The sequence below is a fragment of the Ammospiza nelsoni genome, chromosome 19, assembly GCF_027579445.1.
Source record: "Ammospiza nelsoni isolate bAmmNel1 chromosome 19, bAmmNel1.pri, whole genome shotgun sequence".
Classification (NCBI taxonomy): Eukaryota; Metazoa; Chordata; class Aves; order Passeriformes; family Passerellidae; genus Ammospiza; species Ammospiza nelsoni.
In genome coordinates, this window is record NC_080651.1 from 7,196,950 (window position 1) to 7,216,403 (window position 19,454).

The 19,454-nt window shown below is 38.0% G+C and overlaps 1 protein-coding gene across 1 annotated transcript; it reads right to left on the minus strand.

Annotated features, from left to right (window-relative positions):
• Positions 1 to 1,240: 1,240 nt before the first annotated feature.
• Positions 1,241 to 18,679, minus strand: MFSD11 (major facilitator superfamily domain containing 11). Its single transcript, XM_059485678.1, has 14 exons — positions 18,503 to 18,679; positions 17,974 to 18,144; positions 16,420 to 16,475; positions 15,364 to 15,471; positions 14,876 to 14,955; positions 14,679 to 14,775; positions 12,963 to 13,021; positions 10,801 to 10,942; positions 9,994 to 10,034; positions 9,190 to 9,255; positions 7,009 to 7,134; positions 5,991 to 6,165; positions 4,847 to 4,982; positions 1,241 to 4,342 (listed from the first exon to the last, which is right to left on the minus strand). Exons 2-14 carry the CDS (start codon positions 18,067 to 18,069, stop codon positions 4,175 to 4,177), a joined length of 1,350 nt encoding a protein of 449 aa, XP_059341661.1. The 5' UTR covers positions 18,070 to 18,144; positions 18,503 to 18,679; the 3' UTR covers positions 1,241 to 4,174.
• Positions 18,680 to 19,454: the final 775 nt, after the last annotated feature.

Here is a 19,454-nt window from a genome sequence, read left to right on the forward strand (position 1 = left end):
TCCTATCAGAAGGGCAAGGTGCTTGTAAAGCAGCAAACTTCCCAGTTCAGCTCCATCTCTAAATCATCCCATCTTTTATTATTTCTGCCTGCATGTTAGACAGGGATCAAGGAAAACATGGTATTAACTGCTGCTGCCATTTAATTAACATTTGTGGGTCTCCAAGGAAAACAGAGGTGTGGATAAAGCCTTCAAACACACAATTCACCAGGAAAATGAATGGTTGTGATGGTGAGGTCGTGCCTTGACTAACACACTTGCACAGTTTGGGTGTTGTGGTTCCTGGCATGATGCTGAACATTTCATTTCCTATTTATACTGAGAGCAAACAATTCATGTTTGCCATGAAATACAGAATTTAGTGCTCTGCTCACTCACCTCTCTGTGCATTAATTGCTGGCACTTAGGCTGGAGTCCAGGGAAGAACATTCATCAGCTGAAGTAAACTTGTGGAATTCCAAGAAGGTCCAGAGGAACTTTGATTAACTCAGTGGTCCTGAACTTATGGCCTTGTACACTTGAATTATTTTTCTATAAATCACAGCAAGCCCCACCAGGAAGCTCTCTCTCCTGTATATTTTAAAATGGTCACAAACATTCAAAGAACTCACCAGCACAAGATTTCTTGTTTCTCATAACTGTACCACAGAAGGGTTTCTGCTAAGATAGGGACCTTGGTCAAGGATTTTTGGGAGTTCTGGTTGTTTGGGATTTTTTTATACCCCTTAAGAGTTTGGCAGTATCTGCACAAAATTATAGATTTGAATTATTTTTTTTTAATTATTTTACAAATGGTTCTCTTATATATCTCAACTTGCTAACATGGATTGTACCTAATTAAATCAACACAAAAGTAATTAAATTACACAAGAGTAAAACCACATCATTAATTAGGAAAGAAGTCCACAGTTCTGGAGATTCTCAGTCCATGCAGCCATGTATCAAAATGAAAACCAACTGGCAAGACAAAATACAGGTATGTTTATATGAGATTCATTGAAGGCTAATTTGTAGCAGTTTATTTGGCACTCAGTTGTCAAGAAGAGCAGTTTTCATTTCCTGTTTAGCATTTGTTTGAAAAACATGAGGATGTGATATTAAATCAAGATATTAAACCTTAGTAACACCCTAAAAGAATGAGGGGGAAAAAATGAAAGAGGACTTTTTAATAAACCAAAGCAACTTCATGTATAATTTTGCTTATAAAGATGAAATCTATAATATAAAACAAACCCACAGATAAAGCAAAATCCTTCTTTATTTAACAGTGAGCTCCCAATTCAGATTAACATGAAATTGTGCAAAGGCCACTGAGGTGAAATGAAGGGGCTGCAGCCTCATGGTTGGTAAATGCTGATTAACAGATTAAGAGATGGAATCATAAATGGATGTCAGTGTTACTGCTCTTTATATTGCTACACCAAAAATTTCAACCAAATGAACAGCTGTGCACATTAGAGGGGATCTTTCAGCTCTTGGCATATTAAAGAAATATGAATAAATGAAAAGCAATCATATGTCATCAGCAGCCTGAGTAACTGAGGCCTCTCTCTTCAGATCAAATGTCAAAAGCAATACTTATATAGTTAATTGTAAAAAAGAATAGCTATCCATGATGCAGCTTGGAGAGTGCCATGATTTCTTGTAAATCTTGTCACAGAGCAATAATACTTCCCTTTAATGACCCTATAAATAGTTCTGAGCAGCTTTCTAAGATTATCTGATACTGAGTCAGACCAGACGAGAGCAAAATAAAAAAGTAAAGCATCAGATTCACAGAGGTACTGAAAACCCACAAGTCCTTGTTCATTAGTGTCCCTCTGAATTGGTTTCAAAATGCTTTTTGAAAGTACATAAACTTAGCACTTTAAATTTGTAATAAAATAGTTCATATAATTCTTATATGGCAAATGAACATCACAGAAGTTCATAATTAAAAGAGGTCAATTTAAAAAGCAACCTCATGAGAGCCATAACCTACTTACAATAAAATGACATTGTTTAAAAATCACTTTTAAGTTACTCATCACCACAAGATCCAAAAATCATTTTTCCCCCAAACTGCTCCTTGTGAACTTTCAAGTCTTTCTGCTCTCATTAAGGTGATGGGGAGAACAGGGTTTGGAGGAAAAAAATTCAGTAATTTGCTATTTGAGAAAAAAAAAAAAGCTCTTTATCCCTTTTGGTACTCTGGAGAAAATGCAAATGTGTAGCAACAAGAGAATTTTAATCAGTGGCAGCACCCTTTAATCCACACATTTGTAGTGCTCAGTATATAAAAATCATATGCTGCAAATTGCAGGATAACAGGAGTGGGAGAGAGAGAGGCTTTGCAGTGCTGCTGGTCCCATTAATCACATATTGATTGAGCACTGAATGCTTTTTCAGGCTGCCTGACAGATTGGAATGGCTCTGGTAACCCCTCACTCAAATCCATGTTCTGCCTCATTCTCTTTTCCATCATTCATTAAATCTCCTGGGAATACACAGAAACCTCTCTCTGCTGCTTGTCCTCACAGATTTCTCAGCTTGCTGGATGTTCAGGTGCCCTCCAATCCCCCCATTAACACCTTGCTGATCTCACAGCAAGAACCTGCTGTGAATTTAAAAATCCCTTTCTCCATCCCTGTAAAAAGATGCCCCTGGGCTGTTTGGCTGTGCTGCACTTGTGACACTGCTCCTGAAGAGCAGAAGTGACAGCAAATGTCACAGGAGATGCCACCCTCCCTCCCCAGGGTTAACCTTGGCAGCTCCTACAGGGCTACAACACGTGGGAGCTACTGACATGTGAAACAGTCTTTTTAAAATTGTCTTTAAAGACAAGGCATTAATATTCTGACTGGGCATAACAGAAGGTTGGTGAATTGTACTTTTCTAAAAATAGCTCCATGGAGTGTCTAAAAACACCTCCTGAGTGTTCCATGCCTGCTCTCTGCCCACCAAACACAACTGCAGAGTTTTATGTAGGCAGATGAAGTCAGGGTGAGCTGCAGTCACTGCCTGTTACATCACCTACAACAGTTCTGGATTAAAATTCAGTTACTGTGCCTGTAACCTTGCTTTCCTATTTGGTGGAGTAAGATTACACTTCAATTACACTTCAATTTTCCCAAAACAGACTGAGTAAAACAACTTAGGACAAGTGTTTCAGGTAATGCAGTAGAATAAACACTGCAATATTGTTCTGACAGTTCACATTCTGGGACTATTTCTATTTTTAAAAATTGTCTTAGTGCTCCCATCACAGATTTCCATCATTGATGAAAATGCTACTGAACTCAAAAGAATTATTTGAGATTCTGAGAGGGAAGCTCTGGATTATGATCCTTCATAAAGCAATACCCTGAGGAAGGCTCAGCACCTTTCCCAACACAGCTCAATTCTGAGATGCTGAGCCAGAAGCTGTTTTCCACCATCAATATCCCAGCCTTAAGATGGCCAAGGGTGATTTCTTCAAATTCTTGTAAAAATCTATCATGTCACACTATAACTTGATTGACTTCTTTACAGAAAAAAAAAAAAAAAATTAAAAACAGCAAACCCAAAAAACCCCACAACAGAAAAAAACCCAACCAAACAAAAAAACCCCATGGACCTGACAACTTAAGCACATGAAATAGATTAACAAACAAATGGTTGGGAAACAAGGAGCTGAGGGATACAGAATAAGGCAACATTTCCCACAGAAATACTTCCTCACATCTAATTGTTGAAAAATTCAATGCCAAATTGATTTCTCAGCTGTGCAGACACGATTTGCAATATAATCTACCTTATAAAAATATCACTCATTGAATACAGGAATTCAAATGTCTGCAGAACTAGAATATAGGAAAAATAATTTAAGAGACAAAACCCCAAATGAATTCTGTAGTGCATGGCAGAGTGAAATTAGGCAGTTACATTCTGAAAGGGACATCTCAGAAGAGAATTGTTCAATACATGGTTCCCTACATTTCCTTCCATTCCCAACAGCACATTTTTAACAACACAATACCACGCTCAGATGGCCAAAGCAAGGAATAAAAGCCTTTCAAATGTGGCATTATTTTCCCCTCCTATTTCACATTGAGCTGCACTGAAGCAGCAGCTTCCTCCAGCTCAACCTCTGCAGCAACTTTCCACCTTTTTGACACTTCCCCAACCCCATGTGCTGTTCCTCCTGGCACAGGGATCAGATGCTGCTGTAGTCAGAGCCACGGGCAGCCAGGGCTGCTGCTGCTCCCCACTCCACGGTGAAGAAGGTGATTGTTCCAAAGAAACCCACCAGCACCATGATCAGGAGCTGCCACTGCAGCAGGAAATAGTTGCTGTAGAAATAGGCAACTGCAGCACAGATGGACTGAGAGGAAAAACAAAGGGAAAAGATTATCAGTGGGGATTTCCAGGCAGGTGCTGCTACAGAAGGATTATCAAAGTGACACAGAGACAGTTTAATATGAAGCTCTCAGAATGCTTTTGTAGTAGATAGAGAATCTTAAGGCTTCATTATACCTCAACATATGTCTCAGCATGTCCCACAACAGATTTAGTTTTTACTTGTTATTTAAACAGCATCCAACTGTAGAAAATGATCACCAAACTCCAAAGTGTTTGTAGCATTGCAAGCTGGTATTTCAAATGGTAAAACCATTACCAAAATCTCTGGTATTTCAAACCACTTTGTCTAGAAACAACACAGACAAAGCTTTAAGAAACTGTTTCCAGCTTCACAAAACTATTTTTCACCAAAATTCAGCATGAAATAATGTGCAGAGACATTTTTCTCAGCTGATTAAAAAGCCCAACCCAGTAATTCAGTAGCATCCCAACAATCCTACTTCCAAAAAGCTGTGTTAGGCAATACCTGGACAAACTTAAAGATGGCAAAGGCAGGAGCACTGTCCTCTGAATACAGGAATCCCAAAATGCTGAGGAGCTGGGTGTTGAAGCAGCTGTCCCCCAGCCCCAGCAGGAAGCTGCAGAGCATGGCCACCTCTTTGCTGAAGGAGAAAGTAATTCCAATTTAAAAGCCATTCCTTCAAACAGCTCACACATCTATAAAGTGTTTCTGGCAGGCTTATTTGGAAAGTGGGAATGGAAGAAAGTTATCACACTTTTAATTTCCCCAGAAAAGAGCTGGGAATGCCTGACTTGGCAAAAGGAGTGATTTCAGCAGCTTTAATTTCTTGAATGCCAGGACTTCTGTTACTGTTACCTGCAGTCAATTCTGCACTGAATTAGAATCACTAAAATAAGGTTTCAGTGCTTGGAGCCACAAAACCCACACAGCAGTGATTAAAAGCTGAGGCACATGGTGAGTTCAAAAATCTGCAGGGATGTTAGAGAAATACCAATTAATTTGGCAGAAAAATATTCCAGCTAAGAGCAGTCACCTGCACAGGCACAAATGCTTAGAATGCAAGTTAGCAGCTGGGTCTGCAAAACTGACAGCACAGGATTTTCACACAAATTGGTCAAAATACAGCCCAAAAGAAAGTTGTAATGATGAGATAAGAAAGCTTTCTATATTCTTCCCCCAAACACTGAGTGCTGTAAGGGACAGGCTGCAGTCACATCAAGTGGAATTTGACAAAAAGCACTGGAAGACTTTAAAAACCAGAGCAACAGGGCAAGGCTGGTGCTCCCTGATGTAAAACTGAGCCCAAGACTGTTTTAAAATAAACTGAATTCTTAACACTCACTACAATAGATGCTGGTCTTGCTATTGTGCTACATGTCAGAAACATCAGTTGCCAAGTGACACAACTGCTATTATTCATCCCCAGGCTTTTTATTCTTATGCCATTCAAGTTCCTAAATTGGGTGCACACTGGTGGAATATCTACCTTTAACAAAAACAGAATTCCTGAAAGCTTTTTCCAGGGAGTTAGTCACTACACAGAAAAAAAAAAAAACTTCAAGAAATTTTCTGCAGAGAAACAATCTGTTTTATGCACCTCCTGAGTTACCAAAGGCAAAAAAAAAAAAAAAAAAAAAATCCCACATACCTTGGAATCATATAAGCAACTTGATCTGTTCCTTCCATAGGAGCAATGGGGGCATCATTTGGCATGTTGAAAAAAATCAAATAAAAGGCAATGAAGTGGACAAGGATGCCCAGCATCACCACTGGGTTCCTGCCAGAGCAACTCCTCTTGCTCAGCAAGCCAAAGATTCCTCCCCCTGCAGGAGCAGAAAAAGGAGAGAATTCCATCAGAAGTGGAGATTTAAATACTGACAATTTAAATTATAAACGTTCCCACATCGGATAACAAAGATTGACTGACATGCAAACAGCCCCAAGGAGTTTGCCAGGGAAATGGGGCAGGAGATTGATCAGATGGGGGCTGATGAACATATTTCAGCTTTTAGCAAGTATTTAACCAGCAGCTCAGTACTGCACCATCACTAAGTGGAAATAGACAGCCTGTGCTCAGCTCTTAATTGAAAAACATGCAACTCAATGGATCTGAGCTGCTAATGAACAGTGGTTTTTTGCTAAACACCTCAGTGCTTGAGTCTACAGAAAAAAAGAAACATTTACTTAATGAATATTACCTGTAGCCAGATTTATTCAAATATCACATCTCATTTAACACAAGCAAACTTTTTAAAGGAAGAAATCCTTAGTGTAAGCATTTATTCAAAAATTTTAAAATTATATCACTCAAGAAGTAATAAAAATGCAAACATAATACTATTTAAAATAGCAAAATGGTTTCAATTCCCTAATAACACTGCAGCCCAGTGTTTCTCACGTTTGAAGTCTCTCTATTCCTCCACAGAGGAATGCAGAATATTAGAATTGGTCTACATCCACTTCACACAGTGTAAGGTATAATTCACAGTGCAGTGAGGAACCACAGTGCCAATTCTATTGCTGCTATTGCATTTTATGTTCACATAATTATTGCTGGAAGCTCCAAACACACAAAAAAACACAAAACAAAAAAAAAATAAAATAAATGTAATAACTGCATCAGCCTAATCGTTTTTGTTGTCAAAAGGTAGCAAGTTTAGACTCACCCAAGATTTCTCCAACACCAATAAAAATACCAGAGAGACCAATCAGGCTTTTCTCTTCACTGCCAAACCTGTTCACAGCACCAATGCAGGTTCCATACACTCCAGAAAAGAATGTTAACACCAAACCTCGGAAGAAAACCAGACAGAACTGATAGATGCACTCTCATAAAAGTCATGAAAAAATCTTTATGTCTAAAGGCTGTTTTGCCCTCAGGTATCTTTCAAATCAAATATTTAAATTAGATGTGGGTAATAAAAGCAAAGAGGGAATTTTAAAGGATGTAATTATTATATTCTTCTATACCAGTTCCTAAAAACCACATTAGCAAAGTGACACTAATTGGTGTCACAGGCACCCAGGTTCAGGGCTGCTACTCTTGACCCAACACCTAAAATGTTTATATTCAACAATATATAAAATACAGGTTTATAATAAATATATATGTTTATATTTTGTTATATTAAACAAATATAAACCTACAGTTTGTATTTCTACTTCTACAAAACCTCTGGAATTTTATCAAATAAAAAATGCCATGTGAAATAACACAAAGTAACTGAAGAAATAAGGCACAATTTCATTTAAGGATTTCTCCCCCCTTCAAGTTATGGCATTCCTAAAAGTCCCTGCAGGCTCAAATACCAATAAGGAGCTAAGAATCCTAAAATTAACTTTTTATACATACATAATGAATTTAAGCTGAGAAAGAACAACTGCCCTAAATTCTCTGTTTTAAACTGTTTTAAAACAGTTTTAAATTCTGAACAACTGTTTTAAATTCTCTTTCTTCCTTTCTATTGCCATTAATGTGAGGAAAGGTGACACCACTGCCTCAGGTAACATTACCATGAGCAACCATTAATTTAAAAATCTAAACTCAATAAAAAAGTGTATTTAAAACAACACAAAATGTTACTCCTAAACAAAGAAAAACAGCTTCAAATGAAATTTTCTAATTTATATCCTTTGCTTTTTGGCTACAGCCAAATGCTGGTATAGCTCACCCTGCCCTGCCTGGATGAACTGCATGGCTTCAATAACAAGGGTGCACTTGGAGCATCTTAATTCCAGTAATTTTGGAATAAAAACCCTTGTTGGCCTCAGGGAATTTTCTGTTTTCCTACAGAAAGTAGCAACACCAACCCAGATCCAGAAGATGGCAGCAGATATTTTTTTCCCCAGTCTGGACTGAGTTATTTTTATGCCACCTGTAAAGCCAAATTTCAGGATGTTCAGGCAAAACCTGACTCCCTTCCCTTGTTATCTTGCTCCACATTCCCATCCCCAGAGGAATTCATGTGAATTAATCTGGGTTAACACAACACTGGAGATGCTGTGAAGTCATTTGTAACTCAGATTAGTGGCTGGAGCAACCCAACTCCAGAGTTACTCCTGCTGTTTCTCTACCAGGAGCTGCTGCAAACTGCAATGTTGATATTTTGATCACATTTACATTTTTCTTTTCACATAACAATAATTTTTCCTAACGGTGACTCAGAGCTTGGGTTCTAAAAGTGCATCTATTTTATAAAAAAACCTAATTTGAGCATGAAAAAAACTATATCTGAAGCCAAATAAGGAGCAAGAAATGCCCCCAAAAAAACCTTAAGGATTTTATAGGGGTTTTTTGGTGGAAGAATCACTTATATTGCAAAAATACATTTTTATTTTACAACTCATACATTGGTCCAAGGATGGCAGACCAAGTTTAACTGAAAGTTGCTAAAAAGGGTGAGAACTCTTGCCACAGCAAATCCTATCGATAAAAACAGCTGGAAATTGCTAAACTGATTCCAAATTGAATCAAGACTAAAATGAAGAGCATTGGGAATCTCTTAATGAAGGGATGATGTACAAACATTCTTTTAATTCAAATGCAATACAGCTGCATTAAACAAACAATCTCCAATCTATTGATAGTGCAATATCAAATCCCATAAAAGCCAGCTCTGTAAATTTTGCCTCTCACTTTGGGACCCAGAACTTTACTGAACCAGCACCTGCAGGTTTGGATGCACCCCTGCTCCTTCCCAGGACACAAAAATGTCATGAGTAACCCAAAAATAATTAAAATATCCAAATAATGTGTTCAGAGATATGGATTAAAATTCCAGTCTGTTGTTAAATTTCCAAACAATGCCCTGCCAGTGCTCCATGGTGAAATTCTGCTGGCTTCATACCTGTGTAGGCTGTGGTAACACTGAGAAGCAGCATCTCTTTGGTGAAGCTCAGTGTAATAGATTTCTCTGTAAGGAAACAATAAAGAAAATTAATAAAACTTCTGAGGATACTACTAAGATAATCTTCAGTTACTTTTGCTCTTTGCTTAAAGCAAGAATTGGTTATTATACAAACTGTGTATTAAAGTTTTATTTACTGTTTATTACAGCAGAGTGTCAAATAAACCAACTTAAATCTGCCATCTAGAAGAAATGTGCCATCCAAAAATTGTATTTTGTAACAAATGCAGTGAGGGAAATATTAAAGAGGAGATACACAGTTTTCAATTATCAGACAATTTTCTGCTCTCTGCATTTTTGTACTCTCAGTTCATGGCAACTGTCTCCTAAAAGGATAAATAGATTTTCAGTGAAGATCTCCACATCCTCACAACAAACTTAACAGTCTCAGGCAGAACACATCAAGCTTCAAAAGGAACTGCAGATGCTTCAGTTCTAAACTGTTAACTGGTGACAAAATCAAACAACCTATTTGACTTCTTTTTATCTTCATATGTTTGTTGGTTTTTATTTTTCAGTCTCACTGCCTCTCCCAAGGAGTAACCTGCTCCTTTTGTGCTCACTGTTGTAAAGCAGTTTGGATCTGAGTCACATCAAAGGAGGAACACTCCAAATCTCTCCTGGACCACTCAGGTATGTGATTGAAGTGGTTTGTACATGATCACATCATCAGCACAAACACAGAGAGCTGGCAAGGAGATGCCAGGTTCTGCTGAAGCAACTCTTATGTGAAATCGTACTTACTGAAGGCAGCCACTGCTCTCATCATTTTGTTTCGTGCAGACCTGGGTAAACAAATTATTTGGTCAAAATGGAAGAGAATAATCACTTTATTGCTGTGCTGGAAGGTACCTTCATTTTTCAAACTTTCTGTACATTTTCTACTGGAATATGCCAATGTATTTTTTAAAGTTTCTGAGATCTAAAGTAACCACAAAATCTATTTGCTGCCTGCACTGGTGAATGCTTGCTTAATAGAATCTTTCTTTTGAACATTTTTAGCTTTCAACATTTTTTCCACAGGCATGCTCACTGATGTTTTTCTAACATCTTCATTGTTCTTTAAATAAAGCAAAAATATTTAAGCTGATGCCTTAGGCAAAATTGCACTGAATCTGTGTAACTGTGCATTTCTAATGTATTTATCAGGGTGGAATATATACTTGGAGAAGACAGGAAAAAAACATGTTCCAGTTTGTAAAACAACTTATAAAAAAGGAGTATTTTCTGTTTATTCCAGCCTTTCAAATGGGCTGATGAGGGCAAGATAAATAATAATCAGTGGAGAAGAGGTGAAGTTTATCTTTTGCAAGGCACTTGCTTATCAAAGGAAAAAAACTTCATGTGCAGTACTGAACTTCACCCTTGAGAATATGCCTTATCAATAACATTATTTCTCATATATTCTAATTGTTAAAACAAAGACACTTTCGTGTTAAATCTGTGAATCCACCAGATTGCTGATAAGATGCCTGTTCCCAGCACAGAGGGGAAGTGAATGCACAATGTTCCTCTGGAGCTGTGACAACATTTATTGCCATCAACACTTACGAGCTCTCCCCCAGGATTTCATTAGTGGAATCATCATCCCCTGGAGCTTTTGTGTCCTCTTGTTTCCTAATCAGAAAGAACAGAACTGTGCCTACAAGACTGATAACAGTCAGAGCGATGAAGACAGTTCTGCGATCGCTCTCTGTGGAAAAACAAACAAGAGCCATAACCAGATGTGCAGAAGAGATCCAAACCAATCCAGCTACCTTCCAACAACTAACACACACATGCTACAGTGTTGAACACACACTAATTTTCTAGCTTACCTTCCACATGGAGCTGCTGGCAAACTCCTGTCTCAGTTTTATGGTGCTAATAAAATATCAGCAAATTAAAGAGGTCCCTCGCATTCTCTGCCATGCAAAGGCAATGACCAAGGAGCAGCCAATTAAAGAAGTGCATAAATTATTAGCAGAAGAAAGTACATTTTTGAATATTTCTGTAATTCAGACTGGACACAAACTGCCCCAAACCCCTTCAGATACCTAAGAGAATCTCTTGACCAGCATCAGAACCATGACATGATAAACTGTAGGCACTAAAACCACCAAAACCTCAGTAACTGTCACAGCAGCTGGAGGGGACAATTCTGCTAAAAAGTTGGTTACTGCAGCACAGTCACAGTCACATTTAATGCAAAAGCCACCCCCAGTTACCAGCATTAAGCAGGGAAAAAAGCCAATAACAGCAAAGAGTTGTGACTGAACTAATGCATGACCCTGAAGATATTACCTATGCTTGTATTTACTTCCCTCTTGCAAACTTGTCCTAAAAATAACTTGGGTATGATCACAGATCCAAAAAGAGAAGGTGTGCTACACAGCTTGAAATGACTCTGCTATTTTTATATAGGTAGTAAAATAAGATTTGATTTTTAAATGTGATTTGATTTTTAAACGCTGTTAGGATTTCATATAAAATTTTCCAATAAAGAGGAATCTCAAGACATTTAAGATGGAGGGATGTGTAAGAGCAGAACTGCCTCATAGTTAATTGCTCTATTCTGTGGTTAGCAGAGCAGTGAAGTTTGGAATGCACAGAATTTGAGACCCTTCCCCAGGTTCAAAGTGTCTCCAGTATTTCCAGCAACACTTAAACCTTTGAATTACAGGTGAGAGAATGCAGAAAATGACCTTTAAATTTAGCCAGTGTGTCATTACCAAACCTGTATCTGTGGAGAACCTGAAAAGATGGAGCTAACAGAAACAAGAAGTGAACTGTTCTCTCTGTTCTGTTATTTCTGAAACCTGATAATTATCATTTAAAAGTCAACATCTTATTCCTGATTGACTTAAGCAGAATTAAATCATCTGTTAAAAGTTAAAAGAACTGACCATTCAAGTAGATATTCAACATTAGGACTAAATAAGGAAAATTATCAGCAATTATAGAACAGGAGAATCAAACTTACCTGTTTACAGAGCACTGCCTTCCCAGCAGCACTCATTTTTGATTATTAAAATTTATTTTCACCACTTTTCTTAGTGAATTTCCACCCCTCTACTTTCCTTGGCCTGAGCAGTTGACAGAAATCTTTGGTTTAAAACCAGATTATTGACATTGTGTGGCTCAAGAACATTAATAAAGTCTACTGTTACTCAGTTGTTCTCTTTGCCAGTTAAGCACAACATCAAATGGAAAAAATACAGCATTAATTACAATCCCATCAGGAAGTTCATCTCATAAACTCTGCCAAGAAAGAAAGGGAGTTCTTTCTCCACATTCCCAGCAGTGCTGCCTCATCTCAGCCACTGCCCCCAACAGTGCTTTGTGCCAGCACATTTAATGCAGACATGAAGTAAAAACTGAAATGGTTTTCCTTTATTTTCCTTTATTTCATAGCTTTATCAATCTCCAGTATGATTTAAAGAACCCTCCACACCAGGAGCTTACTTTGGAATAGCACAGTGTGTACATTATTACACATACAGCCAGAACACTTTCCCCAGGTAAATTTTGGCACAAATGTGTCTGCACAGGGAAAATCCCACAGTAGCTGCTGTGGGAAATCTCCAAGAAGAGACTACCTACAACAAACTGGGAGGAAAAACAAAAATAGTCTGCTTTTGTATAAGCTTCCTGCCACTTTGGAGTTCATTATTTCATCTGTTAATCCATGCTACTGTGTTTGAAGGTTGGCCACATAAACAAGCAGTACCCACCTGATATGTGAGTTTTTCCTTGCCAAGCCAAGTATATGTACAGATTTCCAAAAATCAAGCTGAAAACAAAAAGAATAAAGGTCAACAATACATTCTATGAAAATATTAGGGTACTAACACCACATTAGTACTATTTTATACAACAACAACATCTCAAAGCTGTGCAATCGTGAAAGAAATAAAGACATGAGTCACTCTCCATGTCAACTGCTTCTATATAAAACTCTAACAAATTTGAGGATTCTGCCCCAAAATGCTGGCTATTCGTTTTTATCAATCAAGACACAAGGTGGTGGCAAAAATGAAGAAATCTGCATCTAAGCTGCTTCTAATTTTGGAAGCATGTAGGTTAGAAAGCTGACATATTTCTGGAGGTGATTTTGTAATACTTCCTCTGCAGGGTCATGTGTTTTGTCTGAAGGATTGTTCAGCTCAAGGAAATTCTGTGTCCCTAACTACCATTTCCCAAAATACAGTCATTCTGAATAAATGATTTTGAACAGTTTTAAAGCTAATTTTCCTCTTATTAACCCATGTATTTTACTCACTGTAAAACCCACAATCAGGTGGGTTTGTGAATTTGGTACTCTGATAACATACTGAGGGGTTAATTCTGGAACTGAAAACTTTAGAAACACAAAGTTTGACAAATGCATGCTGCTTCAGGCTGATGTTCTCCCAACCCTGGATCCCATCCCCACAGCAGCATGAGCAATGCAGGCTCAGCACCCTCAGCATTTCTGCAGTTCATTCCCCTGGTTATCCCCCAGATATATATTCTGGGAGAATATTCAGAACTGCTGCATTAGAGGTGGTAAAAGAATCTGTCTTCAGGAACTATCTGTGCACCTGTCTCCCATGAATTTTGATTCCTTTTCAATCCTGCTCACACCACCCAACTCTACACACTCCCAAGGCTGCAAGCTCCAAAAATGTAATCACCCACTGTAAAAAGCACTTTATCTGTCTCAAACCAGTCCCTCCCTACTCTCACCCAGTGACCCCAGTTCAGCACAGCAGCATTTTGTGAGCAATAGTTCCACACTCAGCTCCCCTGCTGCCCACATTTTGGGGATAATCATCCTCAGCTGCTGTTCCTCCACAGGAAAGAGTCCCAACCTTTTCAGTTTCTCCTCAAGCCATCAGCTCTATCTTCTTGTATAATTTCAATTTTTTTTTCTATGTCCAATTGTATTACACTCCCACGAGAGGCATTAACTATCTCTGCACAAAACACTTAATGGCCACAACACAGCATTCCCTGCCTTGTTCTCACTGCCCTTCTTGATGCTGAGCTTTTTGCTGATTTTTTTAGTTGAGCAGCACTCAAAGTTTAATATCAGAAAGCCACCAAAAACAAGATTTCTCTTCTGGCTTCTGACTGCCAGGTCCAACTTTAGTATCTTCACCTTGGCAGTGAGAACCAGCTTTTCCCTCATTAAAGGACACAAATTGGAACAGCCCTCCACAACCAAAATTGCTGTTACATCCCTCAAATGCTCCCCTAACAGAAATATATATTTTTAGCAGCTGAGATTGCAATAATCAGCTTTCTTTCATTCCCTGTTCTGTAATGCACAGCACCAATAAAAACATTGCTTCCATCTCTCCTTCCCACTGACTGCAAGGTCCCAGGGGAGTCATTTTCAATGCAAAATGTGTAAAAAGGCAGAATGTGTGCACAACCAAAAAAATTAATTAACAAATAAAGTTTACCTGAACTGTAGGAGTGCCCAAAATATTCCACTGTTCCTTCCAATGGTGTTTTCATCAGAATTTTCAGTCAAGCAATTTCCCTGGGCTGTCCAGAGGACTGAAACAGACAGAATATATTGTTCAGGAAATAAAAATATTTTAAAGGCATATTCAAATCTCATTTAAAAAACAGTCAGCAGAGTAAGAACAATGCTTACCAGCAGCTGCAATGCCAATAAGCACAGAGGCAGTGTAGAAAGCCCATGTGGCTGGCTGGATGAAGACTGCAATGTACAGGCTGGAACAGAAGAGATCAGGGCATTGAATACTGACCTAAAGTGGACAATGCTCTTTAACAACCAGATTAAAGCACTTAGGTGCTTCTAAATCAGCTACTCTCTCCTAAGGAATGTTGAAAAACAGGTTGTACGTGAAAAATCTTTTTACCCTTCTAAGCACATAGAATTTTTAAAATATTGTTATTAATCTGAGAGCATAACCTCAATTCCACAGTCAGCAAAGTCTGGAAATGCTGTGGAAAAAAATTTGCTGTTTCCAGTACTCTGCAGTTAAACACCTGGAGTATCTCTGTGAGAGGCTTTGTTTAGCCAGTACAATTTCATGTATGGCACAGGAGCCTTAGATGTGAAGAGAAATTTAAAAATATTTCCAAGGAAGCAGGAAAAAACTCAAAATCAATACTTACCTATAAAACACACCACTAATCACCATAGAGAATTGAGGTCCCACTATTGCAACCAGGGAAGGTGATATAAGATTTGATGCAGACAATACTCCATAAATAATGGACATGCTACAAAAATTTTAAAAGAAAAGAGTGTTAAATACTTAAAATAAAATATAGGCTAAAATATGACTTAAGAGTGATCAGTGGATTTCAAAATATCAAGTTAAGTACATACATAACAGCAAAAGTTCAATGGCTCATTTCCCTACTTTCCTCTGTTCCCTTCACCCATGTGGGAATTCAGGAGTGAACAATATTCCCTGGATTGCTGAGTAGAGTCCCAAACTACTGCAGGCAATGACATCTTGGAATTTACAGCAGGCATTTGTCAAACTGCCTGAACAGCAGTTATTGTATTTTGTACCTGTAAGTCTAGAGGAGAATGTTCTAGAACCTCATTTATCTGCCGGTGAGGTTTTCATCTTCTGCCAGATACACCACAGAAATTTTACAAACATATTTTGTGCCAGTGGCATTTTTAGTTTAAATTAAGACAGTAAACCCTTCAAAGGAGCACTGAGGTTTTCCTACAGGACAGATTAATTTGGAATGCAAAAGGTCCCTGATCATGCCTGACAAGTTTGACTCAATGAGAATGGTTTTTTGTGGCTTTGCTTGTCTTTCTGACTGCTCCTTTCACATTTGAGCTGTATTTCCTGAGAGCTGATCCACACCACCTGTCCTACACAAACACCACGTACAAAAGCAAACAACCAAGGCCTGAGTTGGCAGTTTTATTTATTTTTAAACTTCCACCTTCTTCACCTCCTAAGGCAAATGTTGAGAATGTGATGACAGTGGTTTTTCACCCTATAAAGAAAACATGCAAACCAGATATGTAGTTCAACTGGAAATAATTCAGAGCAGAGCTGTGAGAAGCCTGTTTTAAACTGCTTTAAGTGTGTCAATAAATTATGAAGTCAGCAGAACTCTGCAATCTCTTGAGAGTGTCTCTCTGCTGTAACTAAGTTCACCCTGCAAGGAGCAAAGTAAGAAGAAAATCTGTGTAATTACCTCGTGTAGCCACTGCCATGGAAGTCTGTGTTGTTTAAATTTGTGATAACAGTTTGCTGTGAGGAGAAGATCATACATTGTAATATGTCAGAATCTATCTTGTATTTTGAAAAACACCTGCATTGGTTTGAAGTCAGTATCAAACATTAGAATTATTCATTAATAGACACTACAAAGAATTTTAAATGTTAATTACAACTCACACCACCTCCACAACAAAGATGCAGGAGATACTTGGCAAGGAAACATCTATGTTTGAAGAAGAAATTAGTACTTTATTACTAAATCATAATTTTATGAGTTAGCTAAAATACTTCACAAAACTTCTGTTTCACTTAAGACCTTTCTTATGTAGATAGGTATGACTATCTTAATTATAAAAGTGGGGAAAAAAGGAGAAGCTTCAGAATAATCTTGACTTAACTATGAATCTCTGCTAAGAGTTTCCACTCTTTTCAGCTTCCCATTATTTCCCTATTCCTTTTTTTTTCCCCTTGAATCAGCTTTAGTGATCATGAGACCATGCAGTTAGCTGGACTGCCAGGCAGATCTGATTAAAAGTCACTTGTACAGACTTTTATGACGATGAATTACATGATTGCATGATCACAAAGTCCAATTCAGTGAGGTGCTGAATTCATTGCAGGATTTCTGAGATCATTGGGCTGCCCTTGAGAGCTCACAGAAAGTATCACACTGCACTGGAACTTACAAAAACTACCCCAAGTAGTTATTTATGTAATATTTCTGTCTTATTCTGTAATGCACTGTCTAAATATTTCTGTAGTTTTCTGTAATGCAGTGAAGGACATTTATCTATCTGAACCCAGCAAGGATCCTTCTTGCATGTGAGAAAAGAGCTGTAAGCCCTGTGGGCTCAAAGGGGATGTTGAAATCTAACTGCCCTGCAGGAGCAGAATTAACAGTACAGCTCAGGAAGTTAAAGGGCTAAACCTGGCAGTAACACACGTCTACAAATTTAAATAGTAACAGCAAATTTGGATTATGCTGTGCTCAATTTTTGCTCTGCAAAGAGATACTAAAGAGCAGCAAGTACCTCCTTCAGCTGGAAGGTGACTTGGCAGTTTAGTAATTGTAGAAATCTGTCAGGTGTTATCCTCATACTCCCCCTCAATATCTAGTTTGTTAGATTATGAAAATCCCGTTAATAATAGCATGGTTAATAATAACTTAGGCAAATATTTTGAAAGGGACAATACAGAGTATGCAAGGCTCAGTGTAATTCAATTGTCTAACATCACAAGTGTTAAAGCAGAGATTATTTTAAACCTCAAACATTTTATAAGAGTATTTTTCTACTTTCCAAGCAATCAGGCTCAGTTTTATATGTAGCTATGCTATCATAAAGAGATAACCCGCTGAATTATTTGGTTAAACACATTAATCTACTTCAAACTAAACCAAAAGAAGATAAATGTCAAAGTATTGTGCACATTAGGAAATCCCAAATAAAGCAACATTAGAGCACACAAAAGACAAGCCAGGATAAAAAACTGAGACAGAAACGTGGCACAAATTGAAAGTGACACCTACCGCGATATTTCCACAGGACTGGAAAGCAGTGAATATAAACATAAACGAGACTCCCAAAATAATGATGTTGAAAAGCTTTTTTCCTTCCGGAGACATTTTGTGTATTTTTCCCAAGTCCTCCGCTTCAGTCTGGAAAAACTCTTTTTTCTTTTAAAAGTTTCCTCTTAACCTCTGTTTAAAAAAAAAAAAAAAAAGCATAAAAGAAAGCAAGCTTCAAAAATAATGACTACTTAGGGTTACTTATTAGCTACCAGAAAATATCAATTAATCAAGAATCCTGGAAACCTTTTAAATAATATGCAACAAAACTTGAAAAATAAGAAGGTGTGGTACAAAAGGTGAAGTCCAGGATTCTCTCTACCTGTTCCCATGAGGGTTTAGGGCTGATAATGATTACCTAGGGCTACTTATTAGCTACCAGAAAATATCAATTAATCAAGAATCCTGGAAATCTTTTAAATAATATGCAACAAAAACTTGAAAAATAAGAAGGTGTGGTACAAAAGGTGAAGCCCAGGATTGTCTCTACCTGTTCCCATGAGGTTTTGGGGCTGACTGCAGGGTGTTACTCCATGGCATCCCTTTCCCAATATTGAGCAGGTGAATGGGCTCAGCTTCTCGGCATTGCTGAAATCAGAATTGCGCTCCCCGGCCTCTCAATCACCTGACGAAGGGAGGATGAGCCGCTCGTACATTTCCATGTCCTGCACAGGAAATAAAGAACATTTCAGTGCCTGGATCAGCTGACCCAGCCCGATGTGAGAGCCCTTGTGCACTATGGGAAATGCAGTTTTGGCAAAGCAACCTTTTTCCTGATTAAAGCGGTGAAAATGTCCCAGCCCTTAAAATAAAGTTATTTGTACCAGTTTTTCAGATTTGTGATTTCTCGGCACTAGATAACACCTGGCAAAAAAAAAAAAAAAAAAAAAAAAAAAAAAAAAAAAAAAATTAAAAAAATTAAAAACACACACACAAAAAAACCCCAAAACCTTACAAACCAAACCAAAAAATAAAAACCCCACTCAACGACAGAATCATGGAATCACAGACTGGTGAAATTTTTGATGGAAAGGGACCTTAAAGTCCATCTCATCCCACCCCTGCCATGGGCAGGGACACCTTCTCCAGGACCAGGATGCTCCAAGCCCACTCCAACCTGGCCTTGAACACCTCCAGGGACAGAAGTGATATTATTAATCTTTTACTTCACAGTATTTCTAAATAATCAATTTAAGATTAATTGATCTTCGAGTCATTAAGATCTCTGTTAAAACATCAGCAAAACTGAGAGAGGATCAGGCATTGATCAAATGGCCACTTTTTCCTGTTACCATCCTTTGTCTGTTCTGTTGGGCCTCTGGGATTGGAGAATTCAACTAAATCAGTTCTACTTTAATGCTGGCCAAAAGGACAGAGAAGGAAATGCAGAACTGATTGATGTAAATGACAAATCACATTTTACCTCTGCTGTCTACAGTAAA

Excerpts from the sequence above, each read along its gene's own strand:
- MFSD11 (XM_059485678.1), bottom strand. The coding sequence starts at position 18,069 with ATGTCTCCGGAAGGAAAAAAGCTTTTCAACATCATTATTTTGGGAGTC. Across the intron at positions 4,983-5,990 it reads GTTGCTTATATGATTCCAAG|CAAAGAGGTGGCCATGCTCT; the intron begins GTATGTGGGATT and ends TTTCTCCTTCAG. Across the intron at positions 4,343-4,846 it reads CCATCTTTAAGTTTGTCCAG|TCCATCTGTGCTGCAGTTGC; the intron begins GTATTGCCTAAC and ends TTTTCCTCTCAG.